The 25,296-nt window shown below is 40.4% G+C and overlaps 1 protein-coding gene across 14 annotated transcripts in view; it reads right to left on the bottom strand.

Moving 5' to 3' along the window:
* FGGY (FGGY carbohydrate kinase domain containing) overlaps window positions 1-25,296 on the bottom strand; it is a 537,121-nt gene that overhangs the window by 494,435 nt on the left and 17,390 nt on the right. For 6 of the 14 annotated variants that reach the window (XM_072649650.1, XM_072649654.1, XM_072649644.1 and 3 more), the window contains exons 2-3: window positions 13,570-13,784; window positions 8,820-8,931 (exon numbers count right to left, since the gene is read on the bottom strand). The exons of 2 other annotated variants lie outside the window; for them this stretch is intronic. In XM_072649650.1, coding sequence (XP_072505751.1) covers window positions 8,820-8,931; window positions 13,570-13,770 — 313 coding nt within the window. In that variant the 5' untranslated portion in view covers window positions 13,771-13,784. Of the gene's footprint in view, window positions 1-8,819; window positions 8,932-13,569; window positions 13,785-18,811; window positions 18,975-25,296 lie in introns of those variants that run through there. 6 more of the 14 variants (XM_072649646.1, XM_072649648.1, XM_072649658.1 and 3 more) reach the window with 6 other exon arrangements.

Here is a 25,296-nt window from a genome sequence, read left to right as displayed (position 1 = left end):
TTCTATGTATATATACACATACATATATAGAATACACATATACATAAATGAATATTATATACACATACATACATACATACATACACACAGAGTCAATTGATTCATGCATTTACCAACCATTGATTAAGTCCCTATTTTCTAATGGATAGGCATTATCTTGGTTCTCTTGGTATCAGAGATATCAAAACAAAACAAAACAAACAAAAAATACCCCCTGCCCTCAATGAGATTCCATTCAAGTTGATGGAAACTACAGATACCAACAGCCAGAGGTGCTATTTGAGCTCAAGACTGCCTGATTCCCACTCTCCTACCTGTTGAATGATCAACTTCCTGCCTCTCCAAACCTGAGGGAAGAGCCAGCTTCAAATGGTAAAACCATCAGTCCTAAGTTGCTTGAGTTTTTTCTTTTATCTTATTACTACTTTTTCCACTCTTCACAAGATAAGTCATAGAGAAACAGCTGTAGCTCATCAGACTTCAGCTCATTGACAGAATACTGAGGAAGGAGAAGTCAAACACTATTTCTCTCTCCCTGAATAATGTGCATCTTGAGCATACCTGGGCTTTTCCAAGAACAGCATATTTCAACCCAAGTCAAAGACACCCTTCACGTATCCAACTACCCCTCCCTAAGAAGAACAAGCCCAGGCCAGAACTCATGAGTTCTTCCTCTCAGATCTTGGTGATGAAGGAAAGGTGTGAGAGTCATTTAGCACAGAAAGACTCAATTACCATGCCTAGTCAGTCATCAGCAGCCAATAAAAATTTAAAAAGAAGCAGAGTCTGATATAAGCAATTAAGCCAAGAGCCCAAGAACTCTGTCCTTCAGACCCTTAACTACCCTTGCAACCAAAAACAATGCATAGTGCTTAATGTCATAGACAATCTATACTAGTCATGCCTAGACATTTGACCGAGAGTCAAATTGCATCCCTGCCATGAACTATCTGCATGAACTTAGGCAAATCAATGAATATTGCTGAACTTCAGTGTCCTTTATGAAATGAGAATTATAGAGAACACAATAGCTAACTCAAGGAATAATGAATTAATGTAATAATAAAGCATGATTTGCATGTATGTTTGTATATGTACACAAAAATGCATATACACGCATATGTCCATATACACACATGCTATATACATGTATATATGTATGCCTGCACATGAATATATCCATATAGAGACATATATATCTATAGATATATTAATTGATATACCCCTCTTTATACCTTTCTACATGCGTATATATGGGTTTGTATTGCATTCATCACACATATTTATGTATTTACTTATCTCTAGTTCCATCTCCTTCTCTCATCTCCAGGTCTTCTACTCTGTGATTGATAGAAAATCACCTACAGGTCTGCTCCCTTTTTGTAGAGTAGATTTGTTCTTTAAACATTATATGTGGATGGAAGTTTGAAAGATCAGCACAGGCTATTTTGATTTATGACAAGGAAGGGACCTATGGAATGGCGGTTTCTTGACAATGGTGCAATGAGAAAACATCAATAAGACATAAAAGTAAAAATCGAATTCTGATATATACATTAGTAGAGCTCATTGTTTACAGCATAGGTCTTTAACCTAGATTCTGTGAACCTGTGTGTGTGTATATGTGTATGTGTATATATGTATATGCACATATACATACATGAATACGCATATATACACATGTATGCCTATACACCCATACACATGTGTATATGCATGTGTGTGTATGTCTATATATATATATGCACACATATACATACACACACACATAGAAAGATAGATAGATGGGTAGACAGATAGATAGATGGATAGACAGACAGATAGATAGATAGATAGATAGATAGATAGATAGATAGATAGATAGATAAAGAGATAGATAACTAGATTTCAATATAATTGGTTTCCATTGAAATCTCATGCATTGTATTTTCTGCATTTAAAAACAATTCTTCTGAGAAGTGGTCCAACAGGCTTCCCTAGCCTGCCCTATGATCCTATTATTGTTTTAAAAAATAAAAATTCTGGTTTATAGGAGCTCTACAAGAAATCCTCTAATAGTCTGAAGAATCTATTTCATAGGCAATCACATATTTTCTAAGCACTATGGGTAAAATAAGAGACAAGAAGTGGGTTTCAATCCCACTTCTGATTGATGCGGCTGTGTGACCCTAAGCATGTCAGTTAGTACCTCCAGCCACCCAAGAACATCAATTACAAAGCAATTGCTGACTTTAACTGATAGAGGAAGTTTCCACACATGGAGTTTCTACAGCAAGGAAATCACAGGTTCTCCCTTAATCCTTGACCCAAAAATACGGTGATGAGATTCAGAGAGAAATGCCCAATTTAACAAGGCATTGTCCTCACCTGCCTGAATTTTGCAGACTACCAAGATTAAGTGCTTTTTGTTCTTGACTTGGGTCCATAAACTATTCTTTTAAAATGAATAGATAGATGGATGGACAGATAGATATATAGAGAGATAGACAGATAGATAACTGCATTTCCATATGATGAATTTTCTTTGTAATTTTATTTTATGTATTTAAAATAATGCTTGTAAGAAAGGGTCTGCAGGCTTCACTATCCTGCCAAAGGCAAGCTAAGAACCCCTGCTTTTAAAAAGAGTTAAGGATAAAGCTGAGTTTCTTTATTCATTTTCTGTTGTAATTTTCTATTTTTTTTAAAAAAGAAGTAAACATGTGTTCATCATTTCCACTTTCTGCCTCCCAGAACTGTAGGTAGAATGGGGAACAGCTATAGGGATTGGATCAAGAATTTCACTGGTGTGGAAAATCCTTTGGATGAGACTCCTTCTATCAATTCAAGTCAGCATCTCCTCTCCAATGTTGATTCTTCAAGAATTATCTTAGATGTTGAGTGATCAGATGGCTTCTCCAGCATCATAGAGCCAGCCACAGAGGAAGGGTCTTGAACCCCAATTTTTGTGGCTCAAAGGCTAGTTGTCTATTCATCATGCCACCCTCCAAACCAAGCAGGACTGGCAGATAAAAAAAAAGTAATGACTGACTGATGTAATTATATTAGCTGCTCCCTAAAAGCAAATAAGGAATCACAGAGTCAAGTTCATGTCCAGAGTTGGGGTAATTCATAGAACTCTTCATGGCTATGTTCCTATCTCCTTGTTTTCATGTCATTGCACAAGTGACAAATAAGGAAGACCCATCTATTCAAAAGCATAGTCATTGATGCCCTATGTCTGATTTCTCTCCTGCCATTGAGATACTTTCATTCCCTTCACCTAGTGATTCTTTGATCATACACCCCACCTCTACACCTTTTTGGTGCCAAAATGTTCCCTCTATACCCTCATAATGGATAGTATACTTTTGACAGGGATCAGAGGAACTCAGGCTCACAGCTGGAAACTCAATGAAGACTCTGGGTATAGGGCGCCGACTAGTACTCCACAATACATTTTGTTATGGGGAAGGGAGCAAGCATTTATCAAGTTCTTACTATGTGCCAGGCACTGTGCTAAGCTCTTTACAAATATTATTCTATTTTACCCTCATCAAAACCCAGGGAGGTTGGTGCTAATACTATCCCCATTTTACAGGTGAGGAAAGTAAGACGGAAGTGACTTGCCCAGGTCATAAGCTAGTAGGTGTCTGAGGTGAGATTTGAATTAAGTCTTCTGACTTTTGTGAACTACTCTGGGAACTGAACTCATATATGAAGAAAATGTGTTTCAAGTTTAAAAAGCTTACAAAGGAAATTATCAATATCACCATCGCCATCACTGACATTTATTACAAATATTATCACATTTGGACTTCACAACTCTGGGGGACAGGTACTATTTTTATCCCCATTTTACAAATGAGAAAACTGAGGCTATAGAGGGTACGTGACTTGTGAGAAAATAATAAGAACAGCTAACATCAATATAGCACTGTGAGCTTTACAAAGAACTTCCTATATGAAAACTCATCTGATCTTTGCTGTAATTTTGTGACAGAGATGCTATTATTATCCCCATTTTACAGATGAGGAAACTGAGGATAAGAGCACTGAATGATTTGCCCAGAGTCCCAAAGTTACTAAGTACATCTAAGGTAGGATTTAAACTAGGGTCTTCCTGACTCTAAGTCCAGCCTTCTAACCTCTGTACTACCTAGTTGTCTTCACAACAACTGCCCTCAAAATCATGTCAAGTAACAGTGACTTGAAAGAACTGAGGCTGTGTTGCTTGGAGAAGGAAATACAAAGGGAGCATGAAAGTTGTCATTTAAAAGAGGGAATTGCTTTTTGTTGAGTTCCTCCATGGATGAAGGTGGAAGTTGTAGGTCATCAGTAGAGTTTCAATGCCAGGATAAACTTCCTTACCATGAGAGGTGTCCCAAAATAGAATGGGCTATTTTGAGAGGTAGTAGGTTCCCCATCTTTGGAGGTCTTCAAAAAGAGCCTGCATGGCCACTTAAGCATGTTATAATGGAGATGCCTTCAGTGTATGTGCTGAGCTAGATGGCTGCTGAGGTCCAGTCCAACTCTGAGATTCTGTGGTTTGGTGCATAATGGATCAGATGGAAGGTGGTAGAGGGAAGCATCTCTAAAAGGCCAAGGGCCATGCACGTGAAAGCAATCAGAGCTAATCAAGCACAGAGAGAGTCTAACATAAGGACTCCTTAAAAAAAATCAACTCCTAACTCCAACACAGGTTAATATGTTTCAGATCAAATCTGCCTTTAATTTAATCCTGCTGAAAGGCACCAAGCCTGGGGCAGGTCCTGAACCTAAAGCTGGATGCATGTAATGCTTGGATGCATTTTAACCTTTGAGGTTGAACGAAGTTATTTCATCACTTCTAATGAGGGTTTCGACCTCTTGAGCCTCTTAATGGAGGGCCTGTGTACAGGAGGCCATTCTGCACACAAAGATAAAGGAGAACTGTCCAGGGAGCAAAATCTAGACTGATGAAGAGCTGCTCTTGCAGCCTGATGTACCTTGTTACTGACATGTTTTCATCTATCTCAATGGATATGTACTCATATCATCATAGAGTCTCAGAAGTAGGAAGGGGCCTAGAGATCTACTTTTTATACAGCCTGGAAACCCTTTCTGCCTTGTCCTCCCTTTCTGGAACGGTATTAACAAGTTGGAGAGTGTTCAGAAAGAACAACCAATCTGGTGATGGGCTTTCAGTTCATGCCCCATGAGAAAAATGGAAAGACCAGTTAGATTCAGCTTGGAGAGGAACAGACTCAGGAAGACCTGGGAGATCTCTGAGAGTATTTCCAGCATTGTTATATTGAAAAAGGGATTAAATTTGATTTCTTCTTGACTGGGAAAGCCAGAGTAAAGAATGATAGGTGGAATGTATAAAGACACGATTTAGGTTTGATATCAAGAAAAAAAAACTTAACAACTACATTCATCCCAAAATAGAACGGGCTGCTTTGGGAGGCAGTGGTTTCTTTATCCTGGAAGTTTCTGCAAGGTGGCACACACAAGGATAGAACACTGAACTTTGAACCACGAAGATCTGAGTTCAAATCTGGCCTCAAACACTTACTAGCTGTGTGACCTTGGGCAAATCACTGAATTCTGTTTACCTCTGTTTCCTCATTTACAAAATGAACAGGAAAAGGAAATGGCAAAGCATTCCAGTATCTTTACTAAGAAAACCCCAAATGAGGTAATAAAAAGTCATACATGACTGAAATGCCTCAACAACAACTTCGAATAGAAGCCAGATGACTATTTACGTGTTCTGTTGGAGAGGGGATATTTGTTCAGGTATGGGTTGAATTCAGTTGCTTCTTAGGTCCCTTGTGACTCGGAAATACCACAATGCCAACAATTTCATTCTTTGGAGATGGCAGTGCACCATGATTCTTAGACATGGCTATTTAGCCTCTTTCTACTGAGGAGGAATACCTCCAATGATAAGAACTCAATATAACACAAAGCATTTAGTTCCTATATTAACCAGCTCTGGTTGTTTGAAAGTAATCTCTCTGATTGAGCCCAAAAAGACGTCTTTCATAATTTCTAGTTGTGAGGGGCAACTAATTCTATCTTTTTGAGGCAAGTAGACTAAAAGCCTAGTCGCACAATGTATGGGCAACATTACCTGGTCATGCATACAACAAGGATTCCTAAAAGCCAGGGTCACTGATTCTGAAAAGTCTCTGACAGAGGTAAACACAACCACCAGCTTATGAGCAGAATGTGTGCCTGAAATTTCATTAGGCTTAGTGCCTCTCACACAGTAAATAAGAAGTGTATTATTTATTAATAATGATGAATAAATAATATCCTCAGTGCTCAATAAATCCTTTTTTATTCATTCAGGTTTGTAGAATTCTCTGCCTCCTCATTTCTGCCTCCTGGCATCCTTGGCTTGCTTAAGATCCCAGTTCTACAAGAAGCCTTTTCTGATTTCCTCCATGCCAAAGCCTTTCCTCTGTTGGTTATCTCTAATTTATCCTACATCTTCTTGTTCACACATAGTTGCCTGCATCTTGTCTCCTCTGCCAGACAGTGAGCTCTTTGGAGCAGGGACTGTTCTTATTTTTGTCTTTTCATTGTATCCTCAGCTCTCAGCATAGTGCCTGATATGTAGCAAGTGCTTAGTAAGTACTTGTTGACTCAAGTTGACTTCAAATAAAGTCAGCATGGGATACTTGGGAGAATGCTGGACTTGGAGCCAGAGACATCTGACCTCAAGTGCTGTGCTCAGACTTACTGGCTTTGTGACCATGAGCAAGTCACAACTTTTCTGAAACTCAGTTTCCTTTTCTGTAAAATGTGAGAATTGGACTTGATAGTCTTTAAGGTCCCTTTTAGCTCAAGGACCCCATGACATGATAATTTGATCTGGAACTCAGAATACATGTTCTTCTAGGAATAGACACCTTGGCTTCTTCCTTCCCTAGAACATTCTGCCTCGAGGAAAATTCTGTTAAACATTCTTCATCATTGATTCTCCTAGAGCACAGATAAAACCAGCAGCCAGGCCTCTAACTTCTTACCAGGATCTTTCATGGGGCCCCATCTGGAGGACTGGGGTCAGTTTAAATACAAAATCTTGTTTGGCTTTTGAAGCCTTTCACACTCTGCCTTTCCTACATTTCCAGTCTTTATAACTCTTCACATACTCTACAATATAGTGGTATTGGTCTTTTTGCTGTTCCTTGAATGAAACATTCCACTTCCCAACTCCATTTCTTTCTCCTGCATGTCCCCCTTGGCTGGAAAGTTCTTCCTTCTTCTATTTCTTAGAATCCCAGGTTTCTTTCAAGAATCAACTCAAAACCCACTCTTTATAAGAGAGTGTTCACTATAAAGACTGTTCCTTCCCGCCCAGTAGTGCCTTTCTACTGATCTCCCTTCCCATCATCTCTATAATACATCTTACATGTACATTTTGGGGGTACATTGTCTCCTCATTAGAATGTTAGTTTCTTAAAGCAAGGATTGCGTTTTTTTTCTTTTTCTTTGTATTTCCAGCTCTCAACACAGCTCCAGGCAAGTAAAAGATACTTTTTGACTGACCAAGTTCTAGGCATCATATTTTGAGAAAGACATTAATAAAGATGATGTGTCTAGAAAGGGACAAACAGGATGGAGAGGCATAAAGGTTCAGGACATAAAGGGATCAGAAGATGAAACTAGGGGTGACGAAACCAGAGAAGACCTGAAAGAGGAAGGAAGTGATGCCTGCTATCACATGGAAGAGGGAGTAGATGTGTTTTAAATGGACCTAGAAGAGCAAGGACCAATGGATTGAAAAGGAAATGGGGCAGATTTAGGACAAATACAAAGAAGACCTTCCTGACAATTAGAGCTAACCAAAAAGGGAATTTGCTGCTTCATCAAGTAGAGGGAGGGTTTCACATCATTGGAGGCGTTCAAGTAGAGGCCAAATGACCATATGGAAAGAATTTCTCTTCAGGTACAAGTGGTAATAGACAAACTCTGACATGCCTTCCAACTCCAATGAGTCACCTCCAGCTCTGTGAATGATAGAAATGATGGTAGATCCCCAGACCAGCCCCAAAGTCTATTTAACCCATAATAAACCATTCAAGGGTTTTTACTATAGTTCTTTCCCTTTACCCCTGGACCTTGCCATCTCACCTGCCACTGAAACCTTAGGACCACCAGGCCTTTCCTCCCACTTAGCAGCTCACCCTTCTTAATATGTTCCCTCTTTCAATTAGAGCAAGAGATCCTTGAGAATTAGGACTGACTCAATTTTCTGTTTTTATCTCCAATCCTTAGCATAGGGCTTGATATCCAGAAAGTCCATCATTAATTCCTTTTCATTAATTAATTAATTAATCATCTCTCCATGCCCCCCCACCCCTCAGCTCTATTTATCCAATTTCTAATCATCCTTCAAAATTTACCTCAAATGTTTGCAAAGACCTCCCTGATACTCCAACCAGAAAACTTTCCTCTCTGATCTGAATTAAAGTATTGTTTTTTTAATCCACAAATACCCATTGGTCTTCTGTATGAAGAGCTCTCTCCTGAGTGTTCTAACATACGAAATGTTTAAATAGGATACAAACCATGCCCCTCATGGAAAGGATAAGGAAGATATACTACATACACAAATAATCATACAATATAATGCTAAAGTCATATAGAATGGGTGCTCAAGCATGTTCAAAACAAAACATTATTTTAGGTCTAGATGTGAATGGACCTTCCCACCCCCAGTGTGTGTGAGAAGAAAAGGCATGGGATGGAATTAAGTTCTGAATACTTTTGCATCAATGTTTTCAAATGTCCTATGATGGGACTTCAAAAGATGAAGGAATGAATGGTGCCCATCTCGTTTATACCTTCCTTGTTTACTGGCAATGGTTGGAACTGCTCATCCAAGACAACCAGTGAGCATGTGGCATCAAAACCAAGTCCTCGAATCAAAGTAGTGTCTATTCCTTGTACCACTTTCTGTAAAAAGAGAAGATGCAACTCAGTCAGATAGGTCTGTACCCAGAATGAGGTTCTAATCATTCCTTTCTGGATTGATATCAATTACTTCCCTCCAAGCACTCTATATCATGGTCAGACTGGGCTACTCTGTGTTCTCCAAAATTGATGATGTTAACCCTTTATCAACCAATCAAAAGGCATTTATTAATCACTTACAATCTATGAGCTTGCCCTCAGGGAACTTCTGTTCTATCAGGGAAAGAACATGTGCATAAAGTGAAATGTACACATATACAGATAAATGTATAAAATATACGGGTATATAATGAAATATACCCAATAAATACAAAGAAAAATAAATATTGATAGGGAGAATCAGGACAGGCTGACTATGGTTGGCCCTGGGTTGAGTTTTGAAGAAAGTTGAGCATTCTAAGAGGTAGAAGTGAAGAGGAAATACATTCTAGTCATGGAAGACAGGCTGGGAAAAGATGCAGAGACAGGAGATATGTATGAAGAACTAGAAGGTCAGTTTAGCTGGACCACAGGCTAGGAGCAGGGTAGTAATATATAGCAAGCCTAGAAGGGTAGATTGGGACCAGGATGTGAAGGGCTTTAAATAACAGCAGAGGAAATGGTATTTGGTCCTAGCGGGGCAGAGAGAACCACTGCAGATTATTTTAACTGATTTTTATTGATACATTTTGTTTTTACATTCTCTAGATTGCTTCCTCTTTGGGATTTCATCACTATAAGGAATAGCTCCCAGAGAGCTAAACTTTATGACAAAACTTGTTTGTTTATTTGTTTAAGAAAAAAGAAGTAGGAAACACCAACAAAACTGACTGATATTCGAAAATATCTGAACATATTTGCAATTATCCACACCTATGATTCCACTACCACCATTGCAAAGGGTTAGCTAGGGGAGATATCTTCTCATCTCTCTTGTTTCGGGCCAAGTTGGATCTTTATGGTTTTGTGAGTTTCATTATTAAATTTTTTCTTGTGGAGTTTATGAAGAAAGGAACTGACCTTTGTTTCAGAAACATCATTTTGGCCTCTCAATGGAAGTGGATTGTAGAGGAGAGAGATCTGAGGCACAGACACCAATTAGTGGGAGAGTTAATGGGAAACTGAATCAGAGAAGTGTCTGGAAGGGGGTAGAGAAAAGGGGTAAGGTTCCAGAGAAGCTCTCAGAATAGAAAAGACAAGGTTTAGCAACTGTCATGTACATGGCATCTCCTCACAATGGCACAAGGCCTAGCAGTACAAACTGCTTAATACACGTTTGTTGCCTGATTGATCAATTTTTGTCACTTTTGTCTTTCTATCCCCAGTACCTGGCACATAATAGTCACTTAATAAATCCTTGTTGAAAATGAATGTTGACACTCAACATATCTCCAGCAGCTTATTACTTACTACCTTTGTATCATCTTCCATTCCTTCCTTTTTATGTCTATTGAACCATTCCTGAAACAATGAAATAAAGGAAGGAAACGAGCATGTATTAAATACGTGCTATATGCTAGGCATAAGGCAGCTAGGTAGCACAGTGGACATGAGTGCCAGGGCTGAAGTCCGGAAGACTCATCTCCTTGAGTTCAAATCTTGTGTGACCCTGGACAAATCATTTCACCCTGTTTGCCTCAGTTTTCTCATCTGTCAAATGAGTTGGAGAAGGAAATGATAAACCATTCCAGCATTTTTACCAAGAAAACCCCAAATGGGGTCATGAGGAGTCAGACGTGACAAAAATGACTGCACCACCACCACAGCAACAAAAAAGTACTAGGTACTCTGCTAAGTGCTTTTCTTATCCCTATTTTACAATTGAGGAAACTGAGGCAAAACAGAGGTTAAATGACTTGCCCTAATAAATATCCCAGGTCAGATTTGAACTATGCTCTTCCTGACTCCAGCCCCAATCCTCTTATCTACTGTACCACTGAGCTGCCTCTATAGTGTCTCAGTAGACACATTTTTTTCCCTCTGTAATTTGCTATTACAACAACAAAAAGTACTCTTATGAGTAGCTGGAAATGTATATGCATATATAAGTATATATGCACATCTATCTACACACATATACATATATACATTTTATATATGGATATACATATATGTAGATGTCTATATGTATGTATGTATATATTTGTGCGTATCTTTTCCTTCTTGTGTTAGACTATCTTGGCATATATACTCAGTAGTAGGATTGATGAGTTAATAGGTATAAATGGGTTAGTCTATTCCCTGATCAAATATAACTTCTTGATAGCGTGGATGGTCTTGTTCTTTCTGCTTGTATCCCCATCGCACAGCACAGGACCAGGCACACGGCAGGCCTTTCATAGAAGATTTTATTGATTAGGAGTCATTCAGGGCTTTAGAAACAACAAGCTAGGGCGACATTTAAGTACATTTTGCTTCTCTCACACACTCTCTGGACAGTCTATACTCCTGGTCAGCATGTCTGGTACTTGTGTCTTCACTCAGTCATTTAATTAACATTTGTAAAGCATTTACAATGTGCCACACACTGTGCTTGGCACTGGAGTAGACTTAAAAGAATACTTTGTAGGTTTATTTCTTAATTTATATTTATCCTGTCTAAAAGCACATTAATACTCTATCACGTCACTTCTCACTCATTAAGACATTCATTCACTAATAGATATTTAGGGTTTTTTTTTTTTATTTTTTCAGTTCTTTTTTTCAGTCATGTGACTCTTTGTGACCCCATTTGGGATTTTCTTGGCAAAGATTCAAGGATGATTTGACATTTCCTTCTCCAGCTCATTTGATAGATGAGGAAAGTGAGGTAAACAGAATTAATTGACTTGCCCAGGTTAGGAAATATCTGAAATTAGATTTGAACTCAAGTCTTCCTGACTCCCAGTATTCTAACCACTGTTCCATCTTGCTGCCCTAGGTTTTTGTAGCTCTTTACAATGATCAAGAATGCCTCTCTGTATGTTTATAAAGGTATCTCACTTTTTTATGATGACACATATCTGAACAGATCTCTTGTTTATCATATATATAGATAGATATCTATATCTATCTATCTGATATAGATATCTAGATAGATAGATAGATAGATAGATAGATAGATAGATAGATAGATAGATAGATCAGAGAATATACAGACCCAGAGAACTGGAGGGCACCTTGGAGACCATGTATTCTAACCTCTACCTCAACCAGAATTCCCCCTTTAGCATTTGAAATAACTGGTTATGCAGGCTTTATTTGACATACTTCACTGAAGGTCACGCTCTTCCTCCCATATCAGTCCAGCTACTGTGCAACTCTTCTCATTCACAGCATTTCTTTTCTTTCCAACACAGCTAAGTCTGTCTCCCCTTTCCTCCCTCCACTTGGGTCCTCCAACACAGACTAGAAGACAACTGGTCAGAAATGTGGTCAAGATAATCCTGATCAGTTCCTTTCTCCTCTGTGATTTTATGATTCTATCCCAAAATGGAGAAAATCAGGGAAATAAGAAGCAGATCTACCCCAGCAAAGTAGAAATAAGGGAAAGCTAGGCCAACAGAGATTAAAGCCTATGGTTGAACCTCACTTTTATCTAGACTAAATTGGGTGTTTTCTATTTGCTCCCCTGTGTCTCTTTTGATGAATAGTCAGTGGTGACTGGTAGAAATATTAGAAAGCAAACAAGTAATAAGTTGGCTGTCACTTGCAAATGATAAAAATTAGCCATTAAAACCAAGCTATACTTAGAGTAGACTATGTTAAAGCAGCTTTTCATCAGGGAATTACATTTTCTCCTTGACAATTTCCTTAATGGCAAAAGGGGTTATGTCCTAGAAGACCAGTGGAGACCCTAGGGCAAAGAGGAGACAATTCACACCAAAAAGAATGGAAAATTAAACAGGCAGAAGAGAGGAGATCTCTCAGATATTGCACTCCATCGTCTCTCCCCAGCTCCTCAACCCCTTGCCTTCTTCTCTGGGTGCTCCCGGCTGCACAGGGCTCATTAATGTTTGAGAAGACTGATCAATAATGACAGAACGGTGAATTGTCCATCTGCAAATTACCAAGCATTTCATGAATATTTAAAGGGCCAAATTCAAGAACAGAGAGCAAAGAGAAACCAGCACTTAAAAAATAAAGAAAAATAGAGGACAAAGGGAGCTCTTTATCCCTAGCCTTTGCAGGTTAGTAAAAGAGAACAAAGAATTGTCGTACAAAACCAGAACAAAGGAGAGGCAATAAGGACTTGTAGGACCAAATCTTACACTATTATGTATCATGTGCATGGCACTGGACAAGTCACTTATCCTCCTTGTGATTCAGTTTCCCCATCTGCAAAATGAAGTTACTAAGATCCCTTCCAATTCTAAATCTATGATCCTTTGAGCCCACGAGTATTTCACTTCCTCCCCAAGGAGTCAAATTCAATTTGGTGTCAAGATCATTGACAGACAGAACTATGAGCCATGTATCTTTGGTCACGCCCAAGTTCACATAGGTAGGAAGTAGCAAATCTGGCCCTGAAGCTGAGGTCCTCTGAATTCAACCCCATCATTCATTCTACAGTATCCCAGAGGTCCCCTGGGACATTTTCCACCTGAAAAAAGCAATCATTTTATACTTTCCAACAAAGAGACTTCCAGGTCTCACCCTTACCTTTGTGACAATGCAGCATGCAGCCCAAATGTCATCAGAGGATTGCTCGTGGTGGTCTGCGTGAGGTTCCCACTTTTGGATGGGGTATTCTGCATAAGCAGCAAGGGTCCCCTGCTGGCTGATCAAAGCTGCCCGGGCACTGCCTGTTCCCACATCAATGCCCACATAGTAATTCATCTTCTCCTGCTTTCCACTGGCCATGTTATGGGAGCCTGCTATAAGCAAGGACAAAAAATGTATAGGGACAAAGGTGGAGCTGAGGTGACAGTGCCTCCAAATAGACTATCCCCAATGCACAACATAGCTCCTGACAAATCATTGATGCTTAATTAATGTTCCTTGAATGGATGACATTGAGGTCTAAAGGCTCTAGTCAAGCCCCAAGACTCAATTCATTGTAATAGCACCAGCTGCCTCAGAGGCAATCTGGTCATCCCACATCTAAACAAGATCCCCTCCCAAGGACGTTTAAAATGAAAAGAAGACCCCCTCACGTTGGGTAGTCAGACACTTTATACTAAAAAGATTTCACTAACAGTCAAACCAATCTGATAACCACTAGATGGCATGGATGCAAACATGAACCCTGAGTTCAAATTTAACCTTGGACTCTTATTAGCTTTGTCACCCTGGTCAAGTCACTTAACCTATCTTTTTCTCAGCTTCCTCATCTATTTAATGAGGATAATAATAGCAGGATTGTTATGAGGATTACATGGGATGATCATTGGAAAATTGTTTAGCACAGTGCCAGGCACATAAGTGCTATATAAATGTCAGCTATTATCAGGAAGACCTCAGTTTGAGTCCTGCCTCAGACACTTGCTGAGTCTGTGACCCTCACCAAGTCACTTTACTGCTCTGAGCCTCAGTTTCCTCATCTGTAAAATGGGGATAATAATACCTTCATTTTCACTGGGTGATTGTGAAAATTAACTGAGATAACGTCAAAGGGTTTGCAAAATTGAGAAGGCTTTATAAATTCTTAGCTAATGTAAATAAATGTTGTTTTCTTTTTCTAGTTACAGTTTTGGGGTTTGCTGCCTGCTCAGCTAAGGCTTGGTATACAGTAGGTATTTAATAGAAGCCTGTTTTAAAGGAGTGATTTTTTTCCAGGAGAAATTCAGGGTCATTAAAAGCATTTTGCAGTTTTCCAAAGGCACCTCAGCTCATTCCCCGCCTGTTCAATTCTGCATCCAATATAGTCCACTTATACTGTCCATCCCAGATGGACAAACCAATGAAAAGCTGAATCTGTTGTATTTAATCCTGAATGGGCCTTAATAAAAGAGTATGGCTAACAAACAGGGACAAGTTCATTTTCACTTGAAAAAAATGACAATTTAAAGACTATATCTTACTGATAAGAGTAGCATATTCACCAAGGAAGTCCATCATTTTACTAGTTTTTCCCCAATTTTCATCACTTTTCTAATACGCTTGATTTAAAGCTGCTGCTCACAAACTCTGTATGGTACCTGCATAGACCTTCTGGGCTGCTACTGCCTGCTACTGACATCACCTGAATCCTCTCTCCATCAAGGGCAGACAAGGAAGCCTTTGGAAAGCTGGTTCAGGTTACAAATATAGCCTTAAGTGCCAGTGAACTGGGAAAGAACCCAAAAAGAGGGCAGTGAGAAAGGAAGCACTAGGGTCTGACAGCCTGTGTTTTGTCCCTTCCAGAGCCATCATGAGTTTCAGGGATTATGGGAAGTAGAACATTTGAGACTTTCTCGGTATCACAGAACTGGTCTACTTCTCTCTGTGTTTCTCTGTCTCTGTTTATCCATTTCTGTCTCTCTGTCTCTCTGACCATATATATACATATATATATATATATATATGTGTGTGTGTGTGTGTGTGTGTGTGTGTGTGTGTGTGTGCGCGTGCATACACATATGTATATCTATGTATCCATCTGTGTTTCTGTCCCTCTGTCTCTTTCTGTGTCTCTTTCTCTATTTCTCCGTGCCTCTCAGAATCTCTTGTCAGATAAACACAGTTGCTAGAAGCTTCTGCCAATCCTCCTCCTCCAGATGTGCTATTCAAAGCACAGTGCCCCAAAGATAGTCAGAAAATCCCCCAACTCACATTAGAGCCTTTGTGTAATCATGGTGCTGGACGATTGCGTATGACCTGATCAATCTTGCAAGCCAGACATCAAAAAAGAGAAGTTTCCCTATTTAAGGATGCACTCAGGGAAGCTTAGAAAAGGTTGGGAATGTGGACTAGCAGATGCCAGACAGCTGCTTGTAAGACATAGCAGAGACAGCTCAGTTAAGCTGGTTCCCTCTCAACAATTTCCCCTCTTTTCTCATTTTAGCTTTGGCTGTCACCAAAAGAAGACCTTTGAGAGAGAAGTGGGGCAGGCATGAGAGGGGAAAAGGGGAACCAGAGTAAGGTTTCAATCAGAACCTTACTGTGAACTTCACCCCAGATTCTGAGGTTGGAAAGGATTTCAGTTACTCTTCTATACTTCATCCTCCCTCCTCTCCTCCGACTCTTAGCTTCCTTCAAAGTCCGGCTATGGTGGTACTACCTCACTTTCTGATTATCTAATGACTACCACTTTATCCATATTGAAATTTCTTTGTGTGTATTTTCTATTGCTGGACTCTCGTGCACATGGTCCCACACACATACTTTTTTTTTTACCTTTATACCCTAGCACAGTGCTTTGCACATTTAACAAATGTATATTGAACTGACTTGAGTACAAATGTATGAGAAGCAAGAATGTATAGCTCTAAAACTGGTTGAGATTTTTGGTTCCTTTCTGTCCCATTCATACACAGACATACACACACATGTACATATGCACGTACACATTTTGGCACTGCCCTCTGACTAAGCTAAAGTGGAAGTTTGGGGGAAGATCCTTCTCTCTCCCACATTATAGGATGGTCTTAGTCATCTGCTGCCTTCTTCAGCCATGATTATTAGCTCCTTCCAAAGCCTTTTCCTTTACTGAAACAACAATCTTGATTTCAGATTCTTTTTGTTTCTTTCTCCTCAGTTAAATTCATCAACGTTTTGAAATCTTACTTTCCATCAGTTCCTATGATTTTTATACATGCTATGGAATCAAGACAGATTTGATGTCTTTGTCCACAACCAATGCAAGCTTAGTGGGGTAACAATAACATAGCATATGGTATAGTATGGATATGATAAACCTTTTGAAAATCTCAAATACATAAAGAGACATTTATTTTCACCATTCTTAACTGATATTTTTCCCCTCTACTAGGTCACTAGGAGTTTAACAGTAGTGGTGGCCATGAAGGATTTGGTTGAGTCTTAGAAGTCATAAAGATGATGAGTGGGACCATGAGGAAGAACATATGATTGACATCTCACTTCTAACTCAGCTTCCATTTCTCTTAGTAACACATCTTAACTAAAACTTTCAGAGATATAACATAATAAAAATAATTCCGGAGTGAAACAAGAAGTGAAACAGCACCAGTCTCAATTTCTCCACATCTAAAACCCATAAGCAAAGGCATGCTCGTCCCTGAGGTTGTTCAAAGGGCAGGCTCTCTGAAACATGAGGCTGACCTCTTACAAAAACACTGCCAGGGGTTGGGAAGCTTTGTGGTCACACAGGTCACTGGTGAATCCCCTGACATGTCATCTGGCCCCTCATCTCTGGAATTGTAGGACTGTTCCCCAGGATAGCAGAGCCTTACCCCAAAAGTTTCCCAGTCTACATGCAAGCCTGCAGAACTCACAGCCACTTAAAAAAGAAGGTATCTCCCAAATGGAAGTCATCACACTCTCTTGTCTCTTACCAACTTCCACCTGGGAAGTGAAAGCCACATCCTTCCTGATCACTCCCTCCCTCCACCCTGTCCTTCACTGTGAGTGGAAGGCTGTGTCCTTTATTAATTTCAATTTTTAAGCAATTGTGAAACTGCTGTGGGAAACTAAAGAGAGCAGCAAATTACGGAGGAGAGGAGGAAACGGCGGCATGGGCTGTGTGCATTGAGCAAGACAGGCAGGCAACAGGAATCTGTTACATACAAGGCCCTGTGTTTGACCCTGGGAATACAAAAAACTCCAAATAATCCTGATCCTCAAAGATCCTGGACCCTAATGGGAGAGGGCGAACAACTACACACAAACAAGATCTACAGAACAAATTGGAGGTAAGTAGGAGAAAGAAGTCATCAACTTTTAACTTCTTACAGAAGGTAGAATTTGTGCTGAGACTTGGAAGAAGCCAGGAGAAATTGAAGAAATCAAGGACAGAATGGTGGGAGAGTGAGAGAGAGAGAGAATCCAAACTCCATCTTACCTAAATGCCTCCCCCACCCCACCACCAGAGCATGCCAACCTTCTTGGCATGACTCCTTAAAAGAATCCACAACCAAATGTCTCCTCTTCGTGCCCTCAGAAGGAACAAGACTTCTTTTTGAAATTTGTTGGGGATTCAAGAGCTGTTTTGTGTGATCAATATTTATATGGTTCATGAAATAGCAGTCTGAATAAATATTATTAGAAATACATCCAGAGGAAACTGCAGAGTTTTCATCTTGTTCTTCAAAAACAGGCTAGCTCTAGAAAGAAAGAAAGAGAGAGAGAGAGAGAAAGGAAGGAAGGAAGGAAGGAAGGAAGGAAGGAAGGAAGGAAGGAAGGAAGGAAGGAAGGAAGGAAGGAAGAAAGAAAGAAAGAAAGAAAGAAAGAAAGAAAGAAAGAAAGAAAGAAAGGAAGGAAGGAAGGAAGGAAGGAAGGAAGGAAGGAAGGAAGGAAGGAAGGAAGGAAGGAAGAAAGAAAGAAAGAAAGAAAGAAAGAAAGAAAGAAAGAAAGAAAGAAAGAAAGAAAGAAAGAAAGAAAGAAAGAAAGAAAGAAAGAAAGAAAGAAAAAAAAGAGAAAGGGAGGGAGGGGGAGGGAAGGAAGGGAAGGAAAGGGAAGGAAAGGGAAGGAAAGGAAAGGAAAGGAAAGGAAAGGAAAGGAAAGGAAAGGAAAGGAAAGGAAAGGAAAGGAAAGGAAAGGAAAGGAAAGGGAGAGAGGGAGAGGAAGGGGGAAAAAGGGAGGAAGGAACAGAGTGAAGGAAGGAGGGAGGGAGAAAAGAAGGAAGGAGGCCATGATAGATAAAGACATTATAGCTATTTAAGGAAAGGAACAAACTCAATTCTGAAAATGGAGTTCTGGGAGATTGGGATTTAAAAAAATTAATGGTTGAATAGCAAGGGATTGGTTCATTAAGGCCACAGGTATCCAGCCTGGATCAGCTTACCTTCCCTCCCTTCCTGATTCTTAAATGCTGGTCTTCTCGAATGTCTAAGATAGAGAAGGCCTTTAAATCTAGGGGTCACTAGTTGGCTGGCTCTGGGATACTTCTCCGCTCTGGGGCAGACTGGGCAGCTCTGTCTTCTGAAAGAGCAGGCACTGACAAGGACCAGCCCATGTCCCTCTAAACTTTAACCTTTGGAATTCCATGGACTGCTCATTCAAAGTACACATGGAGGGAGTCTGCTGAGCCTTGGAATGAACAGCCAAACACTAACTGACAGAGATGGAACATGGAGGATGAGGCCTGGCGTCTGCCTAACAATGCTCACTGTTCAAGAGTAGAGTGAACAGAATGCCCTGGGAGGACACTCTGACCCACACTGAAGAGTTTCAAGCAGAGGATGGATGACCTTGGGTGGGAAGGCAAGAGTGGGGATTCTTTTTTCACGTATGAGTGAGACTAGATGCCCCTGAAATCTCTTCTCACAGTGTGTGGAGTGCTGGGCCCAGTCTCAGACACTTGCCAGCTCTGTGGCCCTGGCCAGTCCCTTACCCTCTGTAAGCCTACATTTTCTGAAATGGAGATAAAAACAGCACCTGTCTCAGAGGGGTATTGTGAACATAAAATGGGATAATATGTGTTCAGTCCTTTGCACATAGTAGGTATTTAAGAAATGCCAGCTATTATCATTATTATAAATGTGGAAAGAATGCTGGGAAAGGAATCAGAAGATTTGATGATACACAAAGAGAAGGATCCTGAGAGGCTAAGGTGAGGAGAGACCCCTTCCAAGCTCTACCTTCTATCTGAATCCTTTCCTCTAGTCTCTTCCCCCATTCCCAGCCGCTAATACCCTCCTTCCCTAAACAATTGTGTAACTCCTTTCAATTTATCTTCATATATATTTAGATAAATGGTGACTCCCCCAATGAAGCAGAAACTCTTAGAGGGAGAGGACTTTGGATCCTCAGGGCCTAGTATAGCTGCTGTCTCATGGATGGATGGATTCTAGGCTCATCACTCTCTCTGTCACACCACACTGATACTCCAGCACTCTCCAGAGTGTCCATCCTCAGCAGTACTACATAGGGGCTCAGGGACATTGGAGATTAAGGAAGAGCTGCCTATGTCCAATTAGAACAGAGATACCTTGGAAAGGGTGATATCCTGGGAGTTCCAGAAGACTTGAACCTTCCTAGAACCACTTTTGTCACTTACGCCACTGTGTGGCCCTGGGCAAGTCATTTTATGTTACTGAGTCATACTTTGGTCTCTTCATTTGTAACATGAGAGGATTGGACCATGAGAGTATATGTTCATTTGGGGGGCATCAGATTATGATCAACCAAACTGACTATCTTCAGAATATGAGGATGGAGGGGAACTGGAGAGATAGGAGGCAAAAGGAACCATGAAAGGAACTAGCAAAGCTCAACCAACAGAAGACATAATTTGGGAGTATGAGGGTATGGTCCTAACACCTGTTTTAAGTTGTTTGAGCAGAAGACAGATTCTACTTTTCCTTCTGAGCCCCACAGAGCAGAAACAGGAAAGATGAATGAAAGCTATTCCATATGTAGGCAGAAGAAAACACAGAATTCAAAAACAAGTTTTCTGACTTTAAAACGATTGCTACCATAGTGTACATCTTTCTAGGACTATGGTTAAATTGGATAGCTGTTGGGATTGGAAGCTCAATTCCGTGTGGACGGTCTCGGGCAGGTAAAAGTGGGACTTCTAAATCTTAGAGTCTTACGAGGCCCTCCATGAACAGCGGGGGTTCGAGAAGGTCAGACTGAGCTAGCTCGGCTAGCTCGGGTATTTCCGCCTCTCCCCGGGAGATACGTGATGGGTGGAGTCTCCCTGCCCTCGAGGTCGTCCCGGATTGGAGCACACCTAGTTACCTAACAGCACGGTATTGAGATGCAAACTGTGTGGCTGAAGATTAAGTAGGATTGAGGAAGCCAGAAAGCTCTCTCTTAGCACGTGTGGAGCCTAAGAGGACAGTAGGGCTCCGCTTCTTTTCTTTCCTCTCTCCCCTCCCCCTCTCTCCCCGCTTGTACTTCTATTTCCAATCCCTTAAGCTTAGCCTCCTTAGGAAATCTCCCCCTCTTCCTCCTAAGGAAGACCCCCCTGCATTTGTAACCCGGACCCTGAAATAAAGCTCAACCCCTGTTTGACTCTGGAACGTCCTTTCTCTCATACGTTTATCCGGTTTGGCCAACCGAAGACCTGGGACAGGTAAGAAAGACTCGGGTAGCCCAATACAGGCCTCTATGTCTGGCAGATAGCCACTAAGGTCTCTTCCAATGTCCAAATAAAGTGACTCAGATTCTACAATTCCTTGAGCATGCCATGTGGAGTAGGATATTAGGAGAACTGCCTACCCTTTTCTTCCCGAAGATTTTGATTTAATCTAAAAAGGTCCTAATATTTATATTTGTCAAAAAATGGAATGAACTCCAATGAATATTTTATCATGGGAGAACTTGAAATAAAGTTTGGATGATTGTTAGATTGTTAGATAGATGATTGTTAGAGATGTTATAGAAAACAGTTGCTGTCCAGATAGGAGTGGGACAAATCCACCTCTAAAGTTCCATTGAATTTGGGGTTCACAGTTGAAAAAAACAAGACCCAGACAGATAATTCTAAGATTGTAAAGGAATCATCAGACCCAGTCCCCATCTTCACACCTGTCCAGAGCTGGCCATATCTTCCCTCAGCCCATATTGACAACCTTTGGGTAAACTCGTATTTAAACTTTTCTTCATGATGCTCTAGAATGTAGTTAGGTATTAAGTTTTTACCTCATTTCCTTTCCCTTTTAATATTTAATGTAGATTCATCCTTGATTAAAAGGGATTTGGGCTCAAAGGTCATCAAACAACTATTGATGCAGCTTGGATTTAGCCTGAAGATACCCAGGATTCAGTGAAGATTTTCTGAGTCTGATGATCTACAAGCCCAGTGTGAACAAGTAAGTAATTAGACCCTCCATTCCTCTAGTTATTTACCATGCACTTCAGGTCTTCCCCATTCACTAGAACATCTGGAAAGCCAAGGGCAAAACAGCTGGAGGTTACAGTAGGTCAGTGAGGAGGAAGGAAGAAACATGTGCAGGGCCAAGTCTTGTCATTCTTGCCTACCCATGTCATGCCCAAAGCAAAGAGGATTGGATTTAAAGCCAGAAGAGTTAACTTTGATATCAGCTTCTACTTCTCACTTTGTACCCAGTCTTGGACTGTATGGCCTTCAGCCTTGCTGAGTCTGTTTTCTCACAGGTAGCATAAGGCAGAGCGGAAAGGGCCCTGGACTGGGTTCAGTCTTGTACTGATGGGCTGTGTGAGTCTGAGACAAATCATTTCTCAGGTTCTGTCTATCGATGGGGATGTGTGGTTCTACAGCCACGATGGTCCTTTCTGCCCCCAAATCTATGAACTAGAAGATGTAAGATGAATATATTTATTAGATTTCTTAAGACTCTAAAGAAGGGGTTGATTTTTAACCTAGGATCGGTGAACCTTTTTCCTTTTAATACATTTCATACATTGATAACTATATTTCCATATACTTAGTTTCCTTTGTAATCCTCTGTATTTTATTTTTTCTTTAAATACATGATTCTGAGAAGGGGCCCATTGATCTTGCCAGACTGCCAAAGGGGCCTAGGACACCAAAAAGATTAAGAAACACTGCTCTAAGTCTATGATATGTGACTTCCTCACCTGGACATATTCTGTCCTCCTCCCCCCACATCTCTTCATTCCCCTATTCCTGGCATTGACCCTTCCAACATCCATACTCAAGGCCCTCTTTCCCCACTTCTCCTACCCATCCTTCAAGACCAGCTCAGGTCTAAGTTTTGGGAGAGATATTGGTAAATTAGCATGCTCAGTGGAAATGGACCTGGACAGTGAAGGGATTGGAGCCTGTGAGAACCAAGGATTGACTGGAAGAAACTTGAGGGATGTTGCAAAGACTGAAGAAGAGAAGACTTAGGGGAAAGATGCAATTGGTCTCTTAAGTATTTGAATGGCTGTCTTCTATGCAATGAACTAAACTTGTTCCAGTTGGTCATAGTGGGGAAAGCTAAGAACAATTTGTTCCTGAACAATTTGCAAAAAGCTAGCTTTAGGATTGCTTTAGGGAAATACTACCAATTAGAGCCAGACCAAAGTGGAAAGGGCTGTTTGAGGAGGCAATGATTGCTGCCCCAATAGCGGCCTTTCAGCTATGGCTGGCTGGAGGACTCCATGGTCAGGCAAGATATAAAGAAACTCATATTAAGGTACAAATTAGACTACATAGCCATGGAGTTGTCTTCCGACTCTGAGGTTCCAAATAACTTTTTGTAAAGTGTTGCCTCCTCTCTTAGTCTCCTTTAGCAAGGAGCCAGAGAAGGAAATCACAAATGGAAATGATAAACTACCCCGGTACTTTTGCTAAGAAAGCCCCAAGTGGAGTCACAAAGAGTTGGAAACAACTTGATTCTTCCCCTTGGGTGTGAATCTTATGACCTAGGTCTCCTCTGAACTCTCATGCCCCTCCTCATCATGACCATATCATTCAGGACTCAGTTACTCTTTTGGTTTAAAGAAACAGTTGAGGTGATTTTGGCTTCATCTACTGCAATAGATTATGAACTTCTTAAGTGGAGAGAAAACATGGCATAGTAGAGTGTCATCCCAGAGTTTGCATTCTATTGGGGAAGATAACATGTACATCCATTAATATATACGAAATAAATACAAGGTAATTTGGAGCCAGAATCTGGGAGGGAGAAGAGAGGGAAGGTCATAGGATCATATATTCAAAGCTGAAAGGGCTCTTAAGATCCCTTAGGGCCCTTAAAAAAGGCCATGCCTATGAGGCAATGTTTGAGTCAAGCTTCAAAGGGAACCATGGGTTCTAAGAGGTGGAAGGAGGGAGAGCATTCCAGGCATAATTAAAGGACTTTCATCTCCCAACTTGATTAACATAATCACCAGGTATTACACAGTTTGGGGATGGAGTGGTAGACTATGAAAGGCATGGGGACAAGGATAGAGCAATGATGATGATAATAATAATAATAAATCAATCCATTAACAAATATTTCTTAAATGTCTGCTATGTGGCAGACCCTGTGTTAAGCACTGGAAATATCTAGACAATGAAACAATGCTTATTTTCAATATACTTACATTCTAATGTATATTTTATGCATGTGTTTGTGTTTGTATGTATGCAGAAAAAAATAAAAATCAATACAAATGTGTCTAATTCAAGGTAGAGTGAGAAGGAAGGCACTAGAATTTGAGAGGGATTCTAAGGAAATTGATAAAACATTTTGTCATCAATCATAAATAAAATAAGACCAGGGTAAAAGCATCCTTTTCTCATCCATTGTAAGGTGAGATAGACCTTATGTTGTAACATTTGGTGTATTTATCATTATTTCATGGTGTAGCAAAATAAGGCAAAAACATGTCATCCAAGGGTCAGAAACAGAGATGGAAGAGCTATGTGTGACCATCTGAGATGACTGGCATTCCTATCATTCGGAGAGATCGAAAGAAAAAATACCTAATATACAGGGCAGACTCACTGTGGAGAATCTACGGGGCATGGATATTAGCTGCCAAGGAATAGAGGGCATGTGTGGGTTGCAATCCATTTGCACTGGATAGACTTTCAATATGGATGAGATCACAGATCTCACTGAAATACAAACAGAGTGACCTGAAGTTAGAGAACAAGCTACTCTTCTCTTCCGATACTTAAGCCTCCCTCATTCCTACCTCATTCCTACAACCATTTAAAATATTCTATTGATTACACAGGTTTTTCTCAGTCTTTATATTAGATACTCCTGGAATATTGAGTGCCAACCAAAGGAGAAGCAAGGTTGCTGAGCGGAAAGTTGGCCTTGGAGCCAAGATTCCTGGGATCACGTCACTCCTTTAAAACATGGCTATGGGGCAACTAGGTGGCATAGTCACTAGCCCTGGAATCAGGAGAAGCTGAATTCAAATCCAGCCTCAGACACTTGACACTTACTAGCTGTGTGACCTTGGGCATGTCACTTAACCCAAACTGCCTCACAAAAACAAACAAGCAAAGGGAAAACTCTGGCTGTGTGACCTTAAGAAAAGCACCAGATTCTCAGTGACTCTGGGTAATTGTTTTCTCCTCCATATCACATTCAGATCTCCATTTGCAGAGTAAAAGTTCCTTCTATCAAAGAAATCCTAGGTTCACAAAATGCACAAAATCAAAAGGTACATCATCATGGCCAGGGTGAAAAAAGGAGGAAATAGTTCATGACCATAGAACCTTTAGAATCTCTCCAGAGGTTTGACTTGCTAAGTTAAAGGTTACCAGAAGGTACAAATGTTAACATATCTAAAGCTGGAAGGTCATTAGAAAGCGTCCCCTGATTTTACATACGAGGAAACTGAGGACCATGAAAGGAAAAGTGACTTGGCCACTGTCATGCAGCTTGT

Source organism: Notamacropus eugenii, chromosome 2 (genome assembly GCF_028372415.1).
Source record: "Notamacropus eugenii isolate mMacEug1 chromosome 2, mMacEug1.pri_v2, whole genome shotgun sequence".
NCBI classification, from domain to species: domain Eukaryota; kingdom Metazoa; phylum Chordata; class Mammalia; order Diprotodontia; family Macropodidae; genus Notamacropus; species Notamacropus eugenii.
The sequence above is the reverse complement of the archived record's forward strand: the minus strand, read 5'-3'. Positions and strand labels throughout refer to the sequence as shown.